Source organism: Equus caballus, chromosome 10 (genome assembly GCF_041296265.1).
Source record: "Equus caballus isolate H_3958 breed thoroughbred chromosome 10, TB-T2T, whole genome shotgun sequence".
NCBI classification, from domain to species: Eukaryota; Metazoa; Chordata; class Mammalia; order Perissodactyla; family Equidae; genus Equus; species Equus caballus.
The window spans coordinates 28,270,396-28,288,031 of NC_091693.1; the positions used below are offsets into that span (position 1 = coordinate 28,270,396).

Here is a 17,636-nt window from a genome sequence, read left to right on the forward strand (position 1 = left end):
TGTTTTTCAAGTTTTCCATAATTGGGAGAATTCTTTTCAAAATGGTGAAAAATGAATTTTATTATAAAAGCCCTGTAAATAAAGAATTTTTAATGGAATTCAAAAACAAAAATAAATGTAGCCATAATTCCATGACCCTAATACAACTGTTTTCACCTTTACACTTTGTCTGTTATGGTTTCCCACATCCACCATGCTTTACACAGTTACAATAGAATATTTGTATTCTACTTCTTGAGCCACACCTAGAAATTATTCTCCATGGTGCTACGTAGTCATCTTAATTATCATTAATGCCTTATTATTCCTTTGAATGGCTCTACCGAAACTTAAGGCGAAGTTCCTCTGTAATCGAGAATTTAACTCCATGCAAATGGGAATCTTGTGTATATTTTGGATTTCAGCCTCTCGATATATGTAGATTTCTGCTTTGCTTTCATTAATTCTTTAAGGAAAATCACCATGCCTGAAATTGAAGGCTCAACCACCATCAATGTCATAGTGGTTCTTAATGCAAGTGGGCTGTTTGCCTTCCAAAATAGTTGCACAGGTTGACCCTGATTTACAAAACTATCCTCAACCCAGATAATGATGGTGGGTATTTATTAGTCTGCTTGGTCTGCCATAACAACATACCACAGGCTGAGTGGCTTAAACACAGTTCTGGAGGCTGGACATCCAACATCACTGTGCTGTCAGGGTTGGTTTCTGGCAAGACCTCTCTTCCTGGCTTGTAGATAGCCACCTTCTCTGTCCTTGCATGGCCTCTCCTCTGTGCACTTGCATCGGAAGAGAGCAATCTCTGCTGTCTCTTCCTCTTCATATAAGGACGCCAGTCCTGTGGAATTACAGCCCACGCTTGTAACTTCATTTAACATTAATTACCTCCCTAAAGGCCCTATCTCCAAATACAGTCACAATGGGGGTTAGGGCTTCAATGTGTGGATAGGGAGTAGGAGGTAATGACACACAATTCAGTGCACAAACAGGGTATTTAAGCATCTGCTTCCCATTGAACTTCATCCCCATCTTGCCAGGTTTCCACTTGTGTGACTTACCTTTCCCTACCCCTCTGAACACAGCTATCCTCGGAACCAGCCTGAGTGAACCAGCCATACATTCCACCCATTCTTAGTGCCAGCTCACCTGGGGCTCTCTCTTGCCCTCCAGACATCTCACGTCCTTTTGAGTCCTGGCACAATACCCCTGTATTGGTCTGTGCCTTTCCAGTCCTCCCAACTCCACTGGAAAGACCTGGGCCACCTTTTTGGGCTCCCCATTTGCTGCATCTTTCTCAATGGTCCATGTCCCTGCACCTTTGGGTGGGAGTTGAAACCCTCAGCACAGACCCAGTGCCCCTAATGCCTGAGCCAACCCAGCTTCCCCTGAGATCAACAAGTGGGAACATCTGGCTATATTTTTGTCCCTGTAAAATAAATCATCCATTTGTGTGATTTACCATGTCTTGGTGGCAGAAGGGGAACAGCAAACAAATCCTGAAATCTCTTCAGATTTGTTTCTTGTAGTGGTTTGAGAAAAGCACCTCTGAAACTATTTTAGAGGTATTTTTAGGATCCAGCAAATTAATGTTGATTTTGGGGTACCAGGATTCTCACTATTGAAGAAGGGACATAAAAAATATGAGGAGCCACAGATTGGAACTGGAGGTGTTGCTGTACACATATGTGTATATGCACACATATACTTTTGTGCATACCTATATGTGTTTATATTTGTGCCTATGTCTCTTAGTTCAGCAGAAGACACCCTAGTAGCAATGAGCACACCTGGCACTCAGATTTGGTCTCTAATACCACCCTCCACCTAAAGGAACCAGTTCTTTGGAACTGGAGAAATGGCCGATTTCAGGGTAGAAACAAAATGACTTTGGAACATCTCATTATACTAAAAAGAAAGGAAGTGTTCAAAAAATGATGAAGGCATGTCATGGGGATGCAGGAACCTTCCTGAAGGCTCCGATGGGCCTCATCTGGTACAACTTGAGAACCAAAATAACCAAGGACACAATAAGCTATAATCCATTGAAAAGACAGGAACCCCTGAGTCCATTCTGGTAATAAAGACAAATAAAAGGAGATAAGGGAGGGTGCTGGTTTGCAGCAGAATGCCCAGGGCCAGCTGGTAAACATGGAGCGGGGGCTGGTGTTGGATAATCACTTTGCAACCACATGGTAAAGACTGATTCAAGCATCCTCAATGGAGGCTAAACCTAGGGGGGCATTTTGGTGAGGAGCAGGATATTTAAAGTGTCTCCCTACAGACTGCTTATTAGTTAAAAGGGGGAAAATTATAACTATATGGTGGAGAAGTTAGGCAAGACTTTGGGTGAGCAAAGAAATCGTCACCAGCAGTAGGAACGTGGACTTGCTGCACCCCGAGATGTGTGTTGGGGGGGGATGCACAAACCACAGGCAAGCAGGGTGAAACATTAATGACAGGCAGGTCTGGGTGAAGGGTGTGCAGGTGATCTGTGTATTATTTTTGTGCCTTTTCTATAAGTTTGAAATTATTTTCAAATAAAAACCTTAAAAATGTAACAAAAAAGGCACAAGCATCTAGCTGTGCACTAAATGAGACATCAGATGGGAAACTGAAGAGATGGAGTGCTGGCCTTTATAATAATGAACGACTCACAAGTGGCCCTGAAAGCTGAGTGGCATGCATCCCAGGGGTAACCTCTGTGGCAGCAGGAGAGGTGAACTCATGCAATAGGTTGGGAACAAGAGTTGAGAGGGCAAGTATAGTTTTTTGGTTTTTCTTTTATCATCAGAGCTACAGCCAGCTTAGGGTTGGGAGATTGACAGGCAAGAGGGGAACTGAGCTCAGTGACTGTGGCAGAGACAGGCACCCAGGGAAACAGCTCGTGCCCCTTGCAAGTGACTGAGATCATTTCTCTCCAAGGACATGTGCATGGAAGTGATATGTGTCGTCTCCCGGCTGAGCAAGTGTGGCCTCCTCTATATGCTCCAAGGGTCCAGCGGGGAGCAGAGCTTCAACAGGGATGAAGCCTGGATCCTGAATCACCATGTGAAGCAGAGCTCCTCTCCCACGAACATACATGCAGCAGCAAGAACCACAAGACTACAATGTGACGGAAGAAATACTTCTTTTGTTAAGCCCCTGTGATTTGGGAATCATTACAACAGACACCATGCTCAAACACAGTGACAGAAGGAGGCACCAGTTTCTGTATCTATAGGAAGCAGTTAAGTTTATGCTCAGGCAACAGAAACAATGCTGTAATCCGAATTCAATGCAAAAATCAAAAGATCACCTTATGTAGCCCAAGGAGTTACGTTACCCTTACTCAGACAGACAGAACTCATCAACCTTTATTAGCGTTTTCAACCTGTTTTGATCATGACCTCCCCCTACTCAGTAAAAATAGATTTTACGTTGTGACCAGTTTTTATATTTAGATATATGGCTGAAAAGTTTCGCAAAACAGTATTTACCTTTACTACATGATGAATTTTGAGCTGTTTTATTCTACTCTATTGCTTTGTAATGCCGGTAGCCACCCACCAATTTGATTTAACAACTCACTAATGGGCTGAGATGCACAGTGTGAAAACACTGCATTACTAGGCTCCAAGCATTTCCATGATCTTTGTAAGTCACTCCACCCACATAAAAACATGTGAGTTCAACCGGGACACAGTTTGCTATCGAGGATTCAGAAGTGAACTTGACATCGCGTATTTATGAAAAGGCCAAAACAGCTGGCAAGATTTCTGCTTGAACAACAGCGCTGGGGAGCTCAAACAGGAGGAAGGGAGACAAGGCTGACTTCAAGGACGAGCTGGCAGATCACACACCTTAAGGCAACTCTACACTTTGAACACTGACAAATGTTCCAAAGTGTGGGTGGTGATAAAATGGCTCCAGAAGAAAGAGTCTTCTTGCACATCTGATGGCTTGTGCTCACTTGCGAGCATCTGCACGGGTGTGTTTTCAAGGAGGTGAGGGCTTCCCACGGGCCCTTCCTGGGTTCTAAGTGCTTTAGCCACATGAGCTTATCTAGAAAACAAGCACACTTGTGTGCACACAGACACTGCAGGAAGCCACGCATGGGTTCTGAAGAAGCCAGAAACACTGCTCAGGACTCCCAGGCAAGCAGAGCTGTCCTGCTCTGGGGACACTTAGAGCAAAGCGGCTCCTCTCTGTGCCTCAGACTACAGAGGGAAAACATCACCTTCTGTGCACTCCGGGAGCCCGCCAATCCTCCCACCGGCACAGGATCCATGGGTGGCAGGGTGGGTGCCCAGGGCCCTCTCCAACACATAGCTTTTCTCCTTCTCGTGGGTTTTCTGGTGCTGAGCCAGGGCCAGGCTGAAGTGGAAGGTTCTCCAGCAGTCCTGGCATGTGTAGAGCTTCCTGCCACTGTGGCTCCTGAGATGATCGATGAAATGTGAGATCCACATAAAGGTCTCCCCGCGCTAGCTGCCCATGTAGGGCTTCCCTCGGGATGCCCCAGGCTCGTCGGCTGCAGGGCAGCTCGCAGCAGAGGTCCCCCAAGCCTGCCAGGCCAGGGACCCTGTGCTGCAGCCAGCTGCAGCAGGCTCCTTCTTCACCTTGCACTGCTGGTGGTGGCTCGTGCTGGAGACACACTTGGGGCCCTGGTCACCCACATCCTCCGGGTAGGGCCTCTTTCTTCCATGGCCTTGGTGTGGGGTGGCTGGCATTACGGGCACAGTAAGGCTCTCCCCAGCTGTGCCCCTGTCCTGGGCGGGGTCCCGGATGACGGACTGCCTGTGGGCCATGGTGATAGGGCCTGGGTCCCCCTCCTGAGGATCCAGAGCCTTCTGCAGCTGTTCTTCCTCCTCCCGGGCAGTGCCCGTCAAGGGGCACACAAAACTTTCCTCACAAGCCTCTCTATCAGCTTCTTGTACGTGGAGCCTTCCTCGCACACACTCTCTGTTTTCCTGCCACCTCCTGTTGCCTGAAACAAGGTTATAATGTGAGCAGTTCCAACACCCAGGCTCAGAGAAGGAACTGCCACGTGAGGAGAACTGACAAAAGGCACAGGTCCGAGATCAACCGTGAGAATGGGCAGGGATGGCAAGCCCGAGTGAGAGGTGGGTGAGGAGACAAGAAGCACTTTACATGCACATCATTGACCAGTTCTCTCGACAAACCCAGGGGCAATGCACTAAAGTGAGACCACACAACTGCTAAGTGCAGTGATGTTGGTCACACTGGTCTCAGAAGACCACTGCCTGTCCCCAGTCTGCTTTCCCTTTCTCAACAGTCCCAGAGCTCACAGCTGCCTGGAAGAAAGACCATCACTCCCAGCCTGCCTTGCAGCTAAAGTGGCCATGTGACTAAGTTCCAGCCAATGGGACATAAGCACAAAAGCAAGGAGGGCAGAGGGGCCTCCTTCCTGCTGCTGTGCATGTGAGAGAGAGCTGGAGCAGCCATCTCGTACCCTGAGGTGACACTGGCAGTGGAGCCATGAGATGGGGGTAGCATCGGTCCATCACCAGGAAGGGCCAAATAATCCTCGTATGGTAAACTAACGTGTACACTGGTGGCCCCCAATGAAGCATATCTCCCTGGATTCATGCTTTTGGGTAGTCCCCTTCCCCCCACACGCGTGTACACACACATGTACACACACATACTGGCTTGGCCACGTAACCTACCACGGTCTGTGGGACATGAGCATGCATGGTGCATGCAAAGGCTTAATAAGCACCCACCGGATGGTGCTTACCCTCCGGAATACTCCTTCCTAGAACCCAGCAGCCACACTGTGAGGAAGCCCAAGCATCCACTTGGAGAGACAACATGAAGGAGAACCAGGTCGACGGCCTCAGTTGAGCTCCAAGTCAAGAGCCAGCGTCAACTGCCAGTCTGTGAGGCTTCCTAGGACCTTCTAGCTCTAGTCAAGCCTGGCAGATGACCATAGCTGTGTGCATCGTCCAGCAGCCATCAAATGGAGCATAACGGCCACCCAGGTGACCCCAATCAATCCACAGAATCACAATAACTAATATTGCCATTGTTTAAGTGCCTAAGTTTTGGGGTGGTTTGTTTCTCAGCAAGAGACCATTAACATAGCTGGATTCCTGCCTCCTGCTCTGATACTTGGGGAGTGGGCGTGGCGAGAGTGTGGGACAGGAGGTGGGACAACAATGAGTGAGGTCAAAGTTGAGGTCTTTGCTGAGGCCAGTGGTGCTGTGAGGGGCCTCCATTGGCCTCTGAAAGAAAGGCCCCCCCTCTACCCTGGCCCCCAACCATCACTCTCTGACTCAAGCTCACCTGGGAAGCTGCCTTCGGGTGGTTCTCCGTCAGCCAACCGAAGTTCCTCTGTCTCCAGCTTGCAGGCAGCATCAGGCTAGGCAAGCTGATACCCTGAGCGGGGTCAAAATAACAGAAAAACTAAAAGAGACACTGAAAACAGAATGGAAAGCAGCTGATGACAGGCCTCAAGCCCCACAGGCTGGCCAAGACCAGGACTGCAGCTTTGGTCCTTTTGTCTGCACCAGGACACCTGCCAAAGCTGACTCCCCATCAGCGCCCTGCAGGGCTGGGGGTTCTGAGAACATGGCAAACGGATGAAGAAGAGGGTCTGTGGGGCAAGACTGAAAGGGTCAATGGGCAGGCGGGGAGTGGGGGGAATTCAAGGAAAAGCAAAGTTACAAAATAACATAAAATTAAAGCTATAAAGAGTTCACGAATCTGTATTGGGGCCTCCATACAAAGGACGGTTTCTGGGGAAAAGATGTCCACACAAGAAGGCCGGAGACCCTGTCTCTGCACCAACAAGGATGGGGAAGTCAACACTTTGGGGTCAGGATTTCTTTCTAGATTCAGAAGCTTCAGGTCCTGAAGGCAGGAGCTGCAAGCACAAAGCCCAGGGCCCTCGCAGGACTCAAACATGGAGACCAGGAACTGTGGGGACCAGGGTGGGGACGTTGGCCAATGAATTCAAGGTCAAAGTCAAATACGTTTAAAACACATTCAAGTTGAAGTACATTTAAAACACTGTGGTATCCTAACCAAAGCCCCAAGTAGAGTCAGGATGCCCCAGGCCAGCAGTTTTGGAATAGGATGGAGGACGGAGTAGAGGCCGCGGGAGGAGTGTCTCGCCCCACAAGAGCAGTTTCCGTTAGGTCTCCAGGTTCTCCTCTGCTGCGTCCAGGTGCCCCCACTCCTCCAGGTACAGAGGCACCTCTGGAAACTTCAGCTTCTGAAATAGCAGCACAGCCCCAGCTGAGGCTTCCCATCCAGAGAGAGGGTGGACCCTCGGTCCCACAACCACAGCAAGAATACTGGGGGCAGCACTGTCCTTGGGGCTCCTACCCACCATTTTGCAGGTTCTGCATGGGGACCCCAGGTTTCCCTGGACCCTGCCCCCAGGTTAACACGAGAGCAGGGTTTCTTGGCATTGGCATTGTGGACACTCTTTGTGCTGGAGCCTGTGGTGAGCACTGCAGGATGATTTCCAGTATCCGGGCCTCTTCCCTCTAGATGCCAGGAGCACTCCCCACCCCAAAGTACTGGCAACAGAAGGGGGACAAATTGCGCTCTAGTTGAGAACCACTGCTGTAGAGGTCCCCAAAGTCTCCTCCATCCCTCCACACTGCCTGGGGCTCCGGCTGGCACCCAGGGGATCACAGGACCCAGACAGCTAAGCTCACTTCCCTCAAGAGAGACAGACAGACAGATACCCCAGACAAAGGCTATGAAGGAGATAAAGTGGGAGGCCCTGTGGTGACACTGCCATGGGGCCCAGAAGGTCCAGGGGATGTGTCTCTGAAGAGGGAAGACAGCCTACAAGGCCCCGAGGGCAGCACAGCCTCAGTGCAGAAGCACAAGGAGCACGGGAGTGGGGAGGGGCTGCCACATGGGGTGGCAGGCAGAGTCCTGACTGGTGGGAGGTGGAACTTAAGGGCAGCAGATCAGCAGGAAGAGAGAGGAGGAGGGCTGTGGCTGGCAGGGCTGTGCGGGAGGGGAGGGCCGGTGCATTAGATGTGGCCAGAGGGAGGGGCTGGGAGTCACCACAAACTGGGCTTGGGGAGAGCTCACAGTAAGGAGCCACCAGGCCTGCACTCCAGGTCCCTCCCTTTGAGCGCACAGACCTCCCATACCCCGACCCTGGCCCACACCCTGGGCCAGGCTCATCACTGGGTTTCCCAGGGAGGCCGTGGCCTCGGGTGCCCAGCCCTGGAACCTGGGGCCACTCCCACTCCTCATCCCCTGGCCAGGCCCCAGCCCATTGTCCTCCCTGGGCAGTTGGCGGCATATTAACAATGTGGGGAGCGAGAGGTCTGATACACCAGGGAGGGTGCAACAGACTCTGGCCCTCAGGGCCAGGACTAGAGAGCCCTGGGCAAGGCGCCCCACCCCCACCTCTGGCTCTGCCCTTGTGGGCTTGGCCTCTTTGGTCTCCTCCCCTATGCTGCCCTGTTTCTGGAGCGGGACAGGCTGGGGAGAAGGGAAGGCAAAGTTGAGACTTGTGCTCCATGGCTGGGCACCCCCAAACCGGTCAGGGAGACCCCAATGCCTCCCCTGCACAGGCCCTAGGCAGAGCGAAGAGTTCTCAGACTCAGCAGCAGGGAGGCCCAGCATGCGCATATCACAGCAGGTCCCAGGGCCCCATGGACCCCGTATCTGTCCTTGTCCTTGACTGACAAAGCAGAGGAGGCGAAGAAGAAAGCAAAGGAAGCTCAAGCTCAGGGGCGGCCCAGAAACTCAAACTAAAGCCACAAAGAAGGGAACACTTTGCTACCCACTGCAATGGTGGAAATCTCAAAAGCAACAAAGCCCAGTGCTGGTGGGATGTGGGGAAACAAGCGCCCAGGCACACTGGCACCGTGTGCGCTACAAAACTTCTGGAAAACTGTGAGAACATACCCTTTGTCCACTGACCCTGAGGAACCCCCCATACACACACCAACAAAGCTCCCACACCCAGGCCCAAGCCTGAGGACGCCTTACCTCAGCCTCATGGGAAGAGGCAGAAACCACAACGGCCATAAATGCCAACTCCAGCACAAGGAGGGCTGTGAACCACCGGCCATGAAGGCAATGAAGAGATGGCACTGGACATCCAGCCGCCACCGGAGGGGCCTGGGTGGGTGAGGGGACAGCAGGTGTTCAGGCACAAGCACATCACCCCCAAGCAGACCGGCCACAAACCGTCCGCACAGGCCACGGGTGACAGGCCTGTGCACGCATGTGAGAGGAGTGTGCACGCGTGCGAGAGGCACAGAAAGACACCAAGGGACAGGTGTCAGGGCGCACCCTTTGATTTCATTTCAGAGTGGGGAGATTATTACTTTTTTCTTTGTTATCTCAATACTTTCCACTGTTTGAGATAAACATGATCTCTGAAAACTTATTTAATTTAAAATAATACTTTTCACATTCATCAGAGCTTAAGTAAAAAGCCAGATCTACATCTACAGAATTCCAGGCTCCAGAGCCTCCCTCTGGCTCCCCTGACACCTGCACACGTCTCCCTCCTGCCCTCTCCCACTCACAGACCCGGGCAAGGGCTGGCTGGCACTCACAGGTCTTGGGGGACACCTGGGCCTCACTGGCTTCTGGGTCTTTGCTGGCTCTCGCCAGCCCGCCTGGCAATGGCAGATGGCAAAGGTGCAGCATGCTTCCCACACACACCCTGCTCGAGGCTGTGGATGACCCCCCGGGAGAACTCAACAGCATCCCTGGTCACACCTGAGCCAAGAGTGAGCCCAAGAGGGAGAGACACTGCCAACCATCACAGTAAACCACCGGGGGGCAGACGTGGACACAGGCTTCTGTCCCTGAGCCCTCAGCTCCATGACCCCATCATCACCAGATTCACAGACCCCACCCTCAGACACGGTGGGACTCTGTCCACCCAGCCTCAGTGCTCCCCTTGGTCCTATACTGAGGGAGGGGCAGAAATGTACCCAGAACATTTACTCAATGTTTAAGGGGCTGGTTCCTCCTGCTTCCTTATATCTGGAAGGCAGATGTGAGGGTAAGAGCCCAAGCAGCCTTCCTGGCCCATGAGGCAACCCTGTGGGTAATGACACCAGGCAGGGTGGAGGTCAGATCCTCACCAGCTCAGGGCTGCTCTCCTCTGTGACTCTTACATGTTGGGGAACCAACTCTCCCAGGCAAGCCACTGGCTGGGGTTTGGGCTCTAGGCCATCTATCTCAATCCTTCCAGGGCCAGCCCCCTCCCTGTTTCCTCTAAGGCATGTTCTCCTTCAGGTTGGCGGCCTCACCTGGCTCCTCCAGGGCCTTGGTGAGGTCCTCCACCAGGGATACCGCCTTCTTACAACTCTCATGATGCTGCACCTCCACCGAGAGTAGGACTTTGTAGGCAAGGATGCTCAGGAATTGCTCCAGCACCAGCAGCTCCAGCATCTGCTCCTGGGAGTGTACCTCGGGCCGCAGCCACTGGTGGCACAGCTCGTAGAGCTGAGCCAGGGCCCAGTGGGTCCCAGCTGCCTCCTGGTAGACAAAGGTCCAGAAGGGCAGGCAGGACAACTTGAGGTCAGCAGGGGCCCTCCTGGGGATGGTCTCCTCCTGCTGGTCCCCAGCTGCCACCATGGCATGGGCAGTTCTGCGAGTGCTGGGGAGTTCCTGGGGGTGGCAAACGCCTTCTCCAAAGGCAGCATCTTTCCCAGCCTGCACTGGGAAATGTGACTGTGCTCGCCAGAGACGGGGCGCCTGTCGTGAAGGGCGAGTTCATGGAACTGCGGCTCCATGGGAGAGACAGCAGGAATGACAGGATCCTCTGCGATACGAGCCAGAGTCCAGCCTGCGGAGGACAGACAAAGAGGTGCCCACATGGTGAGAACCACACCAAAGGAGAACCAGCAGGAGACTCGGAGTTCATGGGCCCCACACCCACCACCCCGAGTCCACCCAGAACTGCTTCCAAGCAATCCGCTTGTTACATATCAGTAGAGTTTTGTGCTTGTGTAGATAAAAATTAACATAAAAAGTGGGAGACAGCAACTCATTTTGTAAGACTGGTATCACCGAGATCAGAAAATAAAATCAGTCACAGATAGGAGAAAGAAAAATTACAGGACAGTCTCACTTACAAAGGTGTAAATATCTTAAAACATTGGTAAACTCATTCCAACGATGTATGTTATATACGTGATGCATGTAACATCACACCAGATGTGGGCTTACCCCAGAAACAAGAGGTTTGTTTAACACTAAAAAACATCTTATGAGGGGCCAGCCCCGTGGCCGAGTGGTTAAGTTCGCGCACTCTGCTTTTGCGGCCCAGGATTTCGCTAGTTCGGATCCTGGGTGCGGACATGGCACCAATCGTCAGGTCACGCTGAGGTGGCGTCCCACATAGAACAACCAGAGGCACTCACACAACTAGAATATACAACTATGTACTGTGGGGGGCGGAGAGGAGGAGGAGAAGGAGGAAGAGGAGGAGGAAGAGGAGGAAGAGGAGGAGGGGGAAGAGGGGGAGGAGGGGGAGGAAGGGGAGGAGGGGGAGGAGGGGGAGGAGGGGGAGGAGGAAGATTGGCAACAGATGTTAGCTCAGGTGCCAATCTTTGGGGAAAAAAAAACTTATGAGGACTTCAGTTTCCAATACCATGGCAGGGCGAGGTGTCCGGATTGCTCCTCCTATTAGAAGAACTGAAAATCTGAAATAGGTCAGTGGACAGCCTGCACCTGTTTCTGGAAACAGCAGAGGCCTGCAGACCTGGACTGACCCACCCACAGAGGCAGGTGGGAGGTGTAAGAAGTAGACCAGAAGTGGGGTACAATGAGGGGGTAGACCGTCGTGAGTGGAGGTTCAGGTCCTGGCAGCCCTCTCCCCACCCCCAGCTGATCCTGATGTGCAGCTGCATCGTTCAAGAGAAGCCGGTTTCGGGATGTTTAGGGGAAATTATCGATTGTAACTGTTGACAAACACTGAGTATGTTAAACAACAGAACCCAGCAGGCAGTAGTGGGCCAGGCCTCCAGCCGCTGGCCATGAACACACAGGGACATGAACTCTGACTCCTCCCAGACCCTGCCAGGTCTGCTCCTCCACTGGGAGGGAGCCGGCCCAGACAAAAGCCACGGAAAACCCAGTGGGAATGCTCCCCTTGGCTGTGCCACAGAAACGAACCACGTTTTCTTCCCAACACACCCCTGAGGAATTCAAGAACATTGTGTGTGAGCACAGCTGCAGTGGGAACACTTTCTCAGCAACCCCTGCTCACAAAGCCGACTCCACAAGTGAGCGAGGTGGAACCGGGCATCGCCGACTCCTCCCAGTAACGCAGGGGAGCTCTGAGCATCACCGCCAGGGCAGGGGGCGAGGACCTCACAGCCCTGGGGGTGTGCGATTCCATTCCTATTTCTGTGAAATGTCCAGAACAGGCAAATCCGCAGTCAGGACCACGATCAGCGGTTGCCAGGAGGTGGAACAGGGTGGGGAGGAGAGTCACTGCTTAGGGGCACACTCTTTGGAGTGATAAAAACATTCTCAAATTGACTGTGGTGATGGTTGTACAACTCTGTGAATATACAAAAAATCACTGAATTCTACACTTTAAACAGGTGAACTTTATGTAAATCATATCTCAATAAAGCTGTTAAAACAAAAGAAGAAAAGAGGTCGGCCCCATGGCCGAGTGGTTAAGTTCATGTGCTCCACTTCAGTGGCCCAGGGTTTTGCGGGTTCGGATCCTGGGTGCAGACCTAGAACCACTCATCAAGCCAAGCTGAGGTGGCTTCCCACACAGCACAACCAGAAGGACCTACAACTAGAATATACAACTACATTCTGGGGGGCTTTGGGGAGGAGAAGAGGAGAAAAAAAAAAAGAAAAAAGTTGGCAGAGACTCAACTGTCGACTGCTCCCCTCTCCCCCTGGGGCCGCAGAAGACACTCCACATGAGGCTCCCTTTCCCTCCAGGAAAAAGGAGCTCTGCCACCATCATTATCACCACCAGCCCCCAACTCCCCTCACGCCCTCCTGCAGGTCACTCTCTTCTTACCTCCTACAGGGAGACCTTCCCTGCACCACCTGGTGCCCCCTCCCCTGCCTTTACTTGCCTCCTGCCTGCCTCCCCCCTGGAACGTGAACCCCAGGGGAGCAGGGGTTACTCACAGGCCAGTCCCTGGGCAGCATCTGTTGACACATAAGCGACTTTTAATGGTGCCGGTTCTATGTTAGAGGCACGCTGGCTGTGCCTGGTTTTCTTTGGCTATTACAGACCCTCACATCCCTGTATGTGGGGTCAGGCTGGTGATATATTTGGAAGGTAAATGGAGAAGTGGGACACCTAGGCCACTGAGCACACGCAGTAACCCAGCAGCCCCCAGGAGGCAACTTCAACCCCGCCACTGGCTTCAGCAGTGCCCCCTGGATGCCCCTTCCTCACGCCCTGCACTGGGGACCTTCAGACCACAGAATGTGCTCATTGCACTGCCAGTGTGCCCTCAGGATTTATTCATCTCTGTGGGTGAACCACCCACTTTTCCGTGGCATTTTCCTTACAGCTCCCTTTCTGTTACGTGGTTAGAGCGCTCTCTGTCTGGCTCTGTCGTGCTGGTGTCCCCGTCTGTGGCTTGCCTTTTCACTTCATGCTCTCCTGTGGCCACACATAGGGTTCTAATGTTTCTAACTGCCAAATCTACTTTTTTGAAAAAATAGATTTCTGACTTCAGAAACTTGATTAGAAAGAGCTTCCTTCCTGACCTCAGGCTTAGAAACACATTCTCGCATTCATTCTGCTAAAGCAGAGGTGGGAACGCAAAGGGACAGATAGAAAATATTTTAGGCTCTTAAGGCCAGTCATTCTCCGTCATGACTATCAGCTCCACCTTGTGGTGGGAAAGCAGCCAGGGACACTTGCACTCCACCGGCCTGGCTGTGTCCCTGTACAGCTTCATTACAAAACAGGCTGCCGGCCGGCCTGCAGGTCAGTTTGCTGACCCATGTTCCAGACTAATTTTTTTAACCAATTCTCTGCCTTTGACTCATCTAGAGCCACGCATGTCAGCAGGAGGACTGCCAGCTTCAGCCACTGGCACAGCTGCATTTCTCCCTATAGGCACGGGACACACAGCGCCCTACGCGGCACACGGGCAGATCTGTGGGCATGTCATTTCGATTTTCTTAGGATACCACGAGCATGTTCAGCCTGCACGGAACCCATCTCTACAAAGGTAACTGTGAACTCGCTAACGTGTGTTCATGGGGCTCATTGTCCACCAGAGCCTCACAATGCTGGTCCCAGCCCAGTCACCCTGCTGCAATGATTTCTGGGGGACCACAAGGACCCTTTCCTGTCCCCAGCTTGCTTGAGGCCATGCAGCACTGCCCAAGCTCCTCCTGGCTTGGTCACCAGGCAAGCCCCCTACCCCATCTTGGGGCCACCCAGGATTTGCCTCAGATGGGGAAAGGATTTTCCTGGAGCTGAGGCTGTAGCTGATCCCATGGGCCTCTCTCCTAGTCCTGGGCTGTAGAGGAAGCCCTCGTGGCTGAGTGGGCGGCTGAGCTGAAAGGTCCCCAAGCCTGGTGGGCCTCCTGCAGGCAAAGCCCCTTCACACTGGGCTGAGCAGAGCTCAAGCTTGGCTCCCAACTCCTCAGCTCTACCTCCAGGCCCTGCCCACTCCCCACGGACCCCCACATTCCCACCTCAAAGACAGGATATTCACAGGCTGTCCTGGCCTCACCCAAGGATCACCTACTCATTATAAAGGGGGAAAGGTGTCTTTAGAATGAAAGAACGTGGAGCAAAGGATCATCCTTAACATTTCAGCTGCCTTCTCTGTTCACCGCCAAGAAAGTAAACTCTGGATCCATACAGGACAGACAGACCCAAGCAAGAGATGTCCTGCACAACTGGTCTAGACCCCAAAAGCCTAAAGGTCAGGAATTCAAAGAAAGTCACAGACCTAAGGAGCATGCAGAGAAACAGCGACAACAGCAACATGAGGCCCGAGGCCCGGAGCAGAAAAGGAAACTTCTGCCGAAAAGAAACTTCTACAAGACGTCGTTGGAGTGACTGGGAGGATGGAGCACTAAACCCCGGTATGGAAGAGAGGATGGCGGGGACTGTGCAGCCTGGCCTCCAAGCACTCAGCCAAGGTACACGTCTGTATACGAGAGGAGAATGGGGAGAGAGGAGGGGAAGCGAGGATGTGGAGGAACGAACACGGAGAGGGGAAGAGGAGCAGGGGACACAAAACTTAGCCAGCACCAACAGGTGTGCAGACGTTCCACGCCCTCTCCCTAGAACTTTTCCATACATTCCAGACTTTTCTAAAGAACATCCTCAGTGGTCCCCACTCCCCTTGCCAGCGCCTCCGCCGGCAGCACCAGGGAGACCCGTTCTTGTCTTTCTCCCCGGGGTCCCTTGCCCACCAAGGGGTCCTAGAGCGGCGGGGGGTGGGGGGATGGGGGGGGAAGAACGACCACCGCCAGCCGAACCCGCCCCCAGGTGACGGGACAAGCGGGGCGTCCCGAGGGCCTCACCCTGGCCACACCCCAGGCGGCTTAGAACGGCCCTTGCTCCGCCACTCAGGGACCTCAGCCTCAGGCCCCGCCCCGGACCCACAACGCGGGCCCGTACAGACGCTCCTCGGGTCCCCTCCCCTCAGTCTGCGGCAGGGTGCGCCCAGCCCGTCCGCCCACCAGGCCTCAGCCCCGCCCCCCCCGCACACCCCTCCTCCGGGAGCCCCCAGCCCCTCCCCCCACGGGGTCTCAGCCCGGCCCCCAGCCCCTCCCCAACCCAGGGCCTCAGCCCCGCCCCCTCCCAGGCATACACCTCCTCCGGGAGCCCCCCAGCCCCTCCCCAACCCAGGGGCTCAGCCCCGCTCCCTCCCCGGCACACGCCCCCCCCCACCCCCGGGGCCCCAGCCCCGCCCTCACCTGCGGCCTCAGCACCGCCCCCACGCAGCACACCCCACTTGGGGGGCCCGAGCCCTCCCCCAGCCGGGCCTCAGCCCCGCCCCCTTCCCCCGCCCCCCACAGGACACCGCAGAACGCGGCTGCGCGGCTCATGCAGGCCGCACCGCAACGGCCCACCCAGGAAGAGCAGGTCGCGGCTCCGCGGCAGCCCGCGAGACACCCTCACCTGCGCAGCTACCCCAGGCTAGTTCGAGCCTACGGGAGCTCGGCGCGACGGCAGACAGCCAGACTGCGCGTGCGCGTCGGGCCCGCGCCGCGGACTATGACTCCCGGCATGCAGCGGGCGGTCCCCGCGCACGGGGGCGAGCGACATCACAATGGCAGTGTGGCTAGCCAGTCAGAGGCGGAGCTGCTCTCGATCACCACCCTTGCGTCTGCATCACTTTCGATGCCATGGCAACGGCGTAAACAGGCGGAGAAAAAAATAGTGCCCTGAGAACCAGAGAGCAGAGACCGGGAGAGACAGAGACATAGAGACAGGGAGATCCAGAGATGGAGACGCATACACGGCCGGAGACCCAGACACAGGGCCAAAGACAGACAGAAATGGGTAACTCAGAGCTGGAAGACGGAGAGAGACCTGAGATGAGAAGACTCTGAGATGCAGACAGAGACGGCGGGCAGCGGGGAGGCGACAGAGGTGGAGAGACCCGAGCCCGAGAAACAGAGGTGTGGACACCCAGAGACACCGATCGCTGAAAGAGGAGATGGGTTCTCGAATCCAGGGAGCGGACAGCGTGCGAAGGCTGGCCGCGCCGGGGCTTCAGGAGGCAACGGGGTGAGTGACGCGCTCAGGAGCCCAGAATAGATGTCGCCGCTCCAGCAGACAGGACAAACAGGACAAGGGCTAGGACGCTGCTTCCCATTCCAGAATGGTCTAGACAGCAGAGCTTATGAGGCTGTCATTTTGTGTGAACTGACTTTTTTAAATGTTTATCTGAACAATTTATTTATTTTATTTACATCCAACACACATTTGGGGGTATTCAGTTCTATGAATTTTAACTTATATAACCACCAACGCAATCAGAACAAAGAACAGATCCACTGCACAAAAAACTCCCTCCTGCTGCCCCTCTCCCCACCCATAAATCTTGTAACCACTGATCTGTCCCCCATGGCTGTAGTTTTGCATTTTGTTTTTTGTAGTTTTGTAGTTTTCCAGAATGTCATATAAACGGAACCATAAAGTACATGGCCTATTGAGATTGGTTTTTTTCACTGAACATGATTCCTTTGAGATCCATTCAAGTTGTGTGTATCAATAACTCATTCCTTTTTATTGCTAAGGAGTATTCAATGGTATGGACATAACACAGCATGTTCAACCTTCATCCACTGAAGACATTTGGGCTGTTTCAGTATTTGCCTATGTGGGGACCTGGAAATGGCCACCCCAAGATATGTCTCTTTGGCATCAGGATTATTTGAGGCTGATTGCTTTTGATAAACTGGGACAGGGAAGGAGGCTCTGAGGAATGGAACTTGCCCTTCCTTAGGACACATTTACATTTGTAAGGTAAATCTCTATCTGTAAAAACTGCCTCCCTCTCTGTACCAGGAAGAAGAAAGGAGATGACCTTCTCTCTAAAAACTCTTAATCAATACCAAAGGCAACGACTTAAAATCTGCATTTTATTGTGCTAGTCTGGTAACCTCCTGTAACTGACTTCCCTCCCCCTCCCAACGTTGGCATTTCTTAAGGATTAAGCATCTTTCCTTAG

At 53.2% G+C, this 17,636-nt stretch overlaps 2 protein-coding genes across 2 annotated transcripts; both read right to left on the bottom strand.

Annotated features, from left to right (window-relative positions):
• Nucleotides 1–4,063: 4,063 nt before the first annotated feature.
• ZSCAN18 (zinc finger and SCAN domain containing 18) lies at nt 4,064–7,486 on the bottom strand. Its single transcript, XM_014731301.3, is given in 3 exon segments — nt 4,064–5,059; nt 6,286–6,378; nt 7,117–7,486. Coding segments are annotated over 3 exon segments (1,176 nt in total). The 5' UTR covers nt 7,337–7,486; the 3' UTR covers nt 4,064–4,196.
• On the bottom strand, nt 6,692–16,176 carry LOC100063950 (zinc finger and SCAN domain-containing protein 18). Its single transcript, XM_070225103.1, has 4 exons — nt 16,079–16,176; nt 10,248–10,786; nt 8,968–9,099; nt 6,692–7,216 (listed from the first exon to the last, which is right to left on the bottom strand). Exons 2-3 carry the CDS (start codon nt 10,573–10,575, stop codon nt 8,975–8,977), a joined length of 453 nt encoding a protein of 150 aa, XP_070081204.1. The 5' UTR covers nt 10,576–10,786; nt 16,079–16,176; the 3' UTR covers nt 6,692–7,216; nt 8,968–8,974.
• Nucleotides 16,177–17,636: the final 1,460 nt, after the last annotated feature.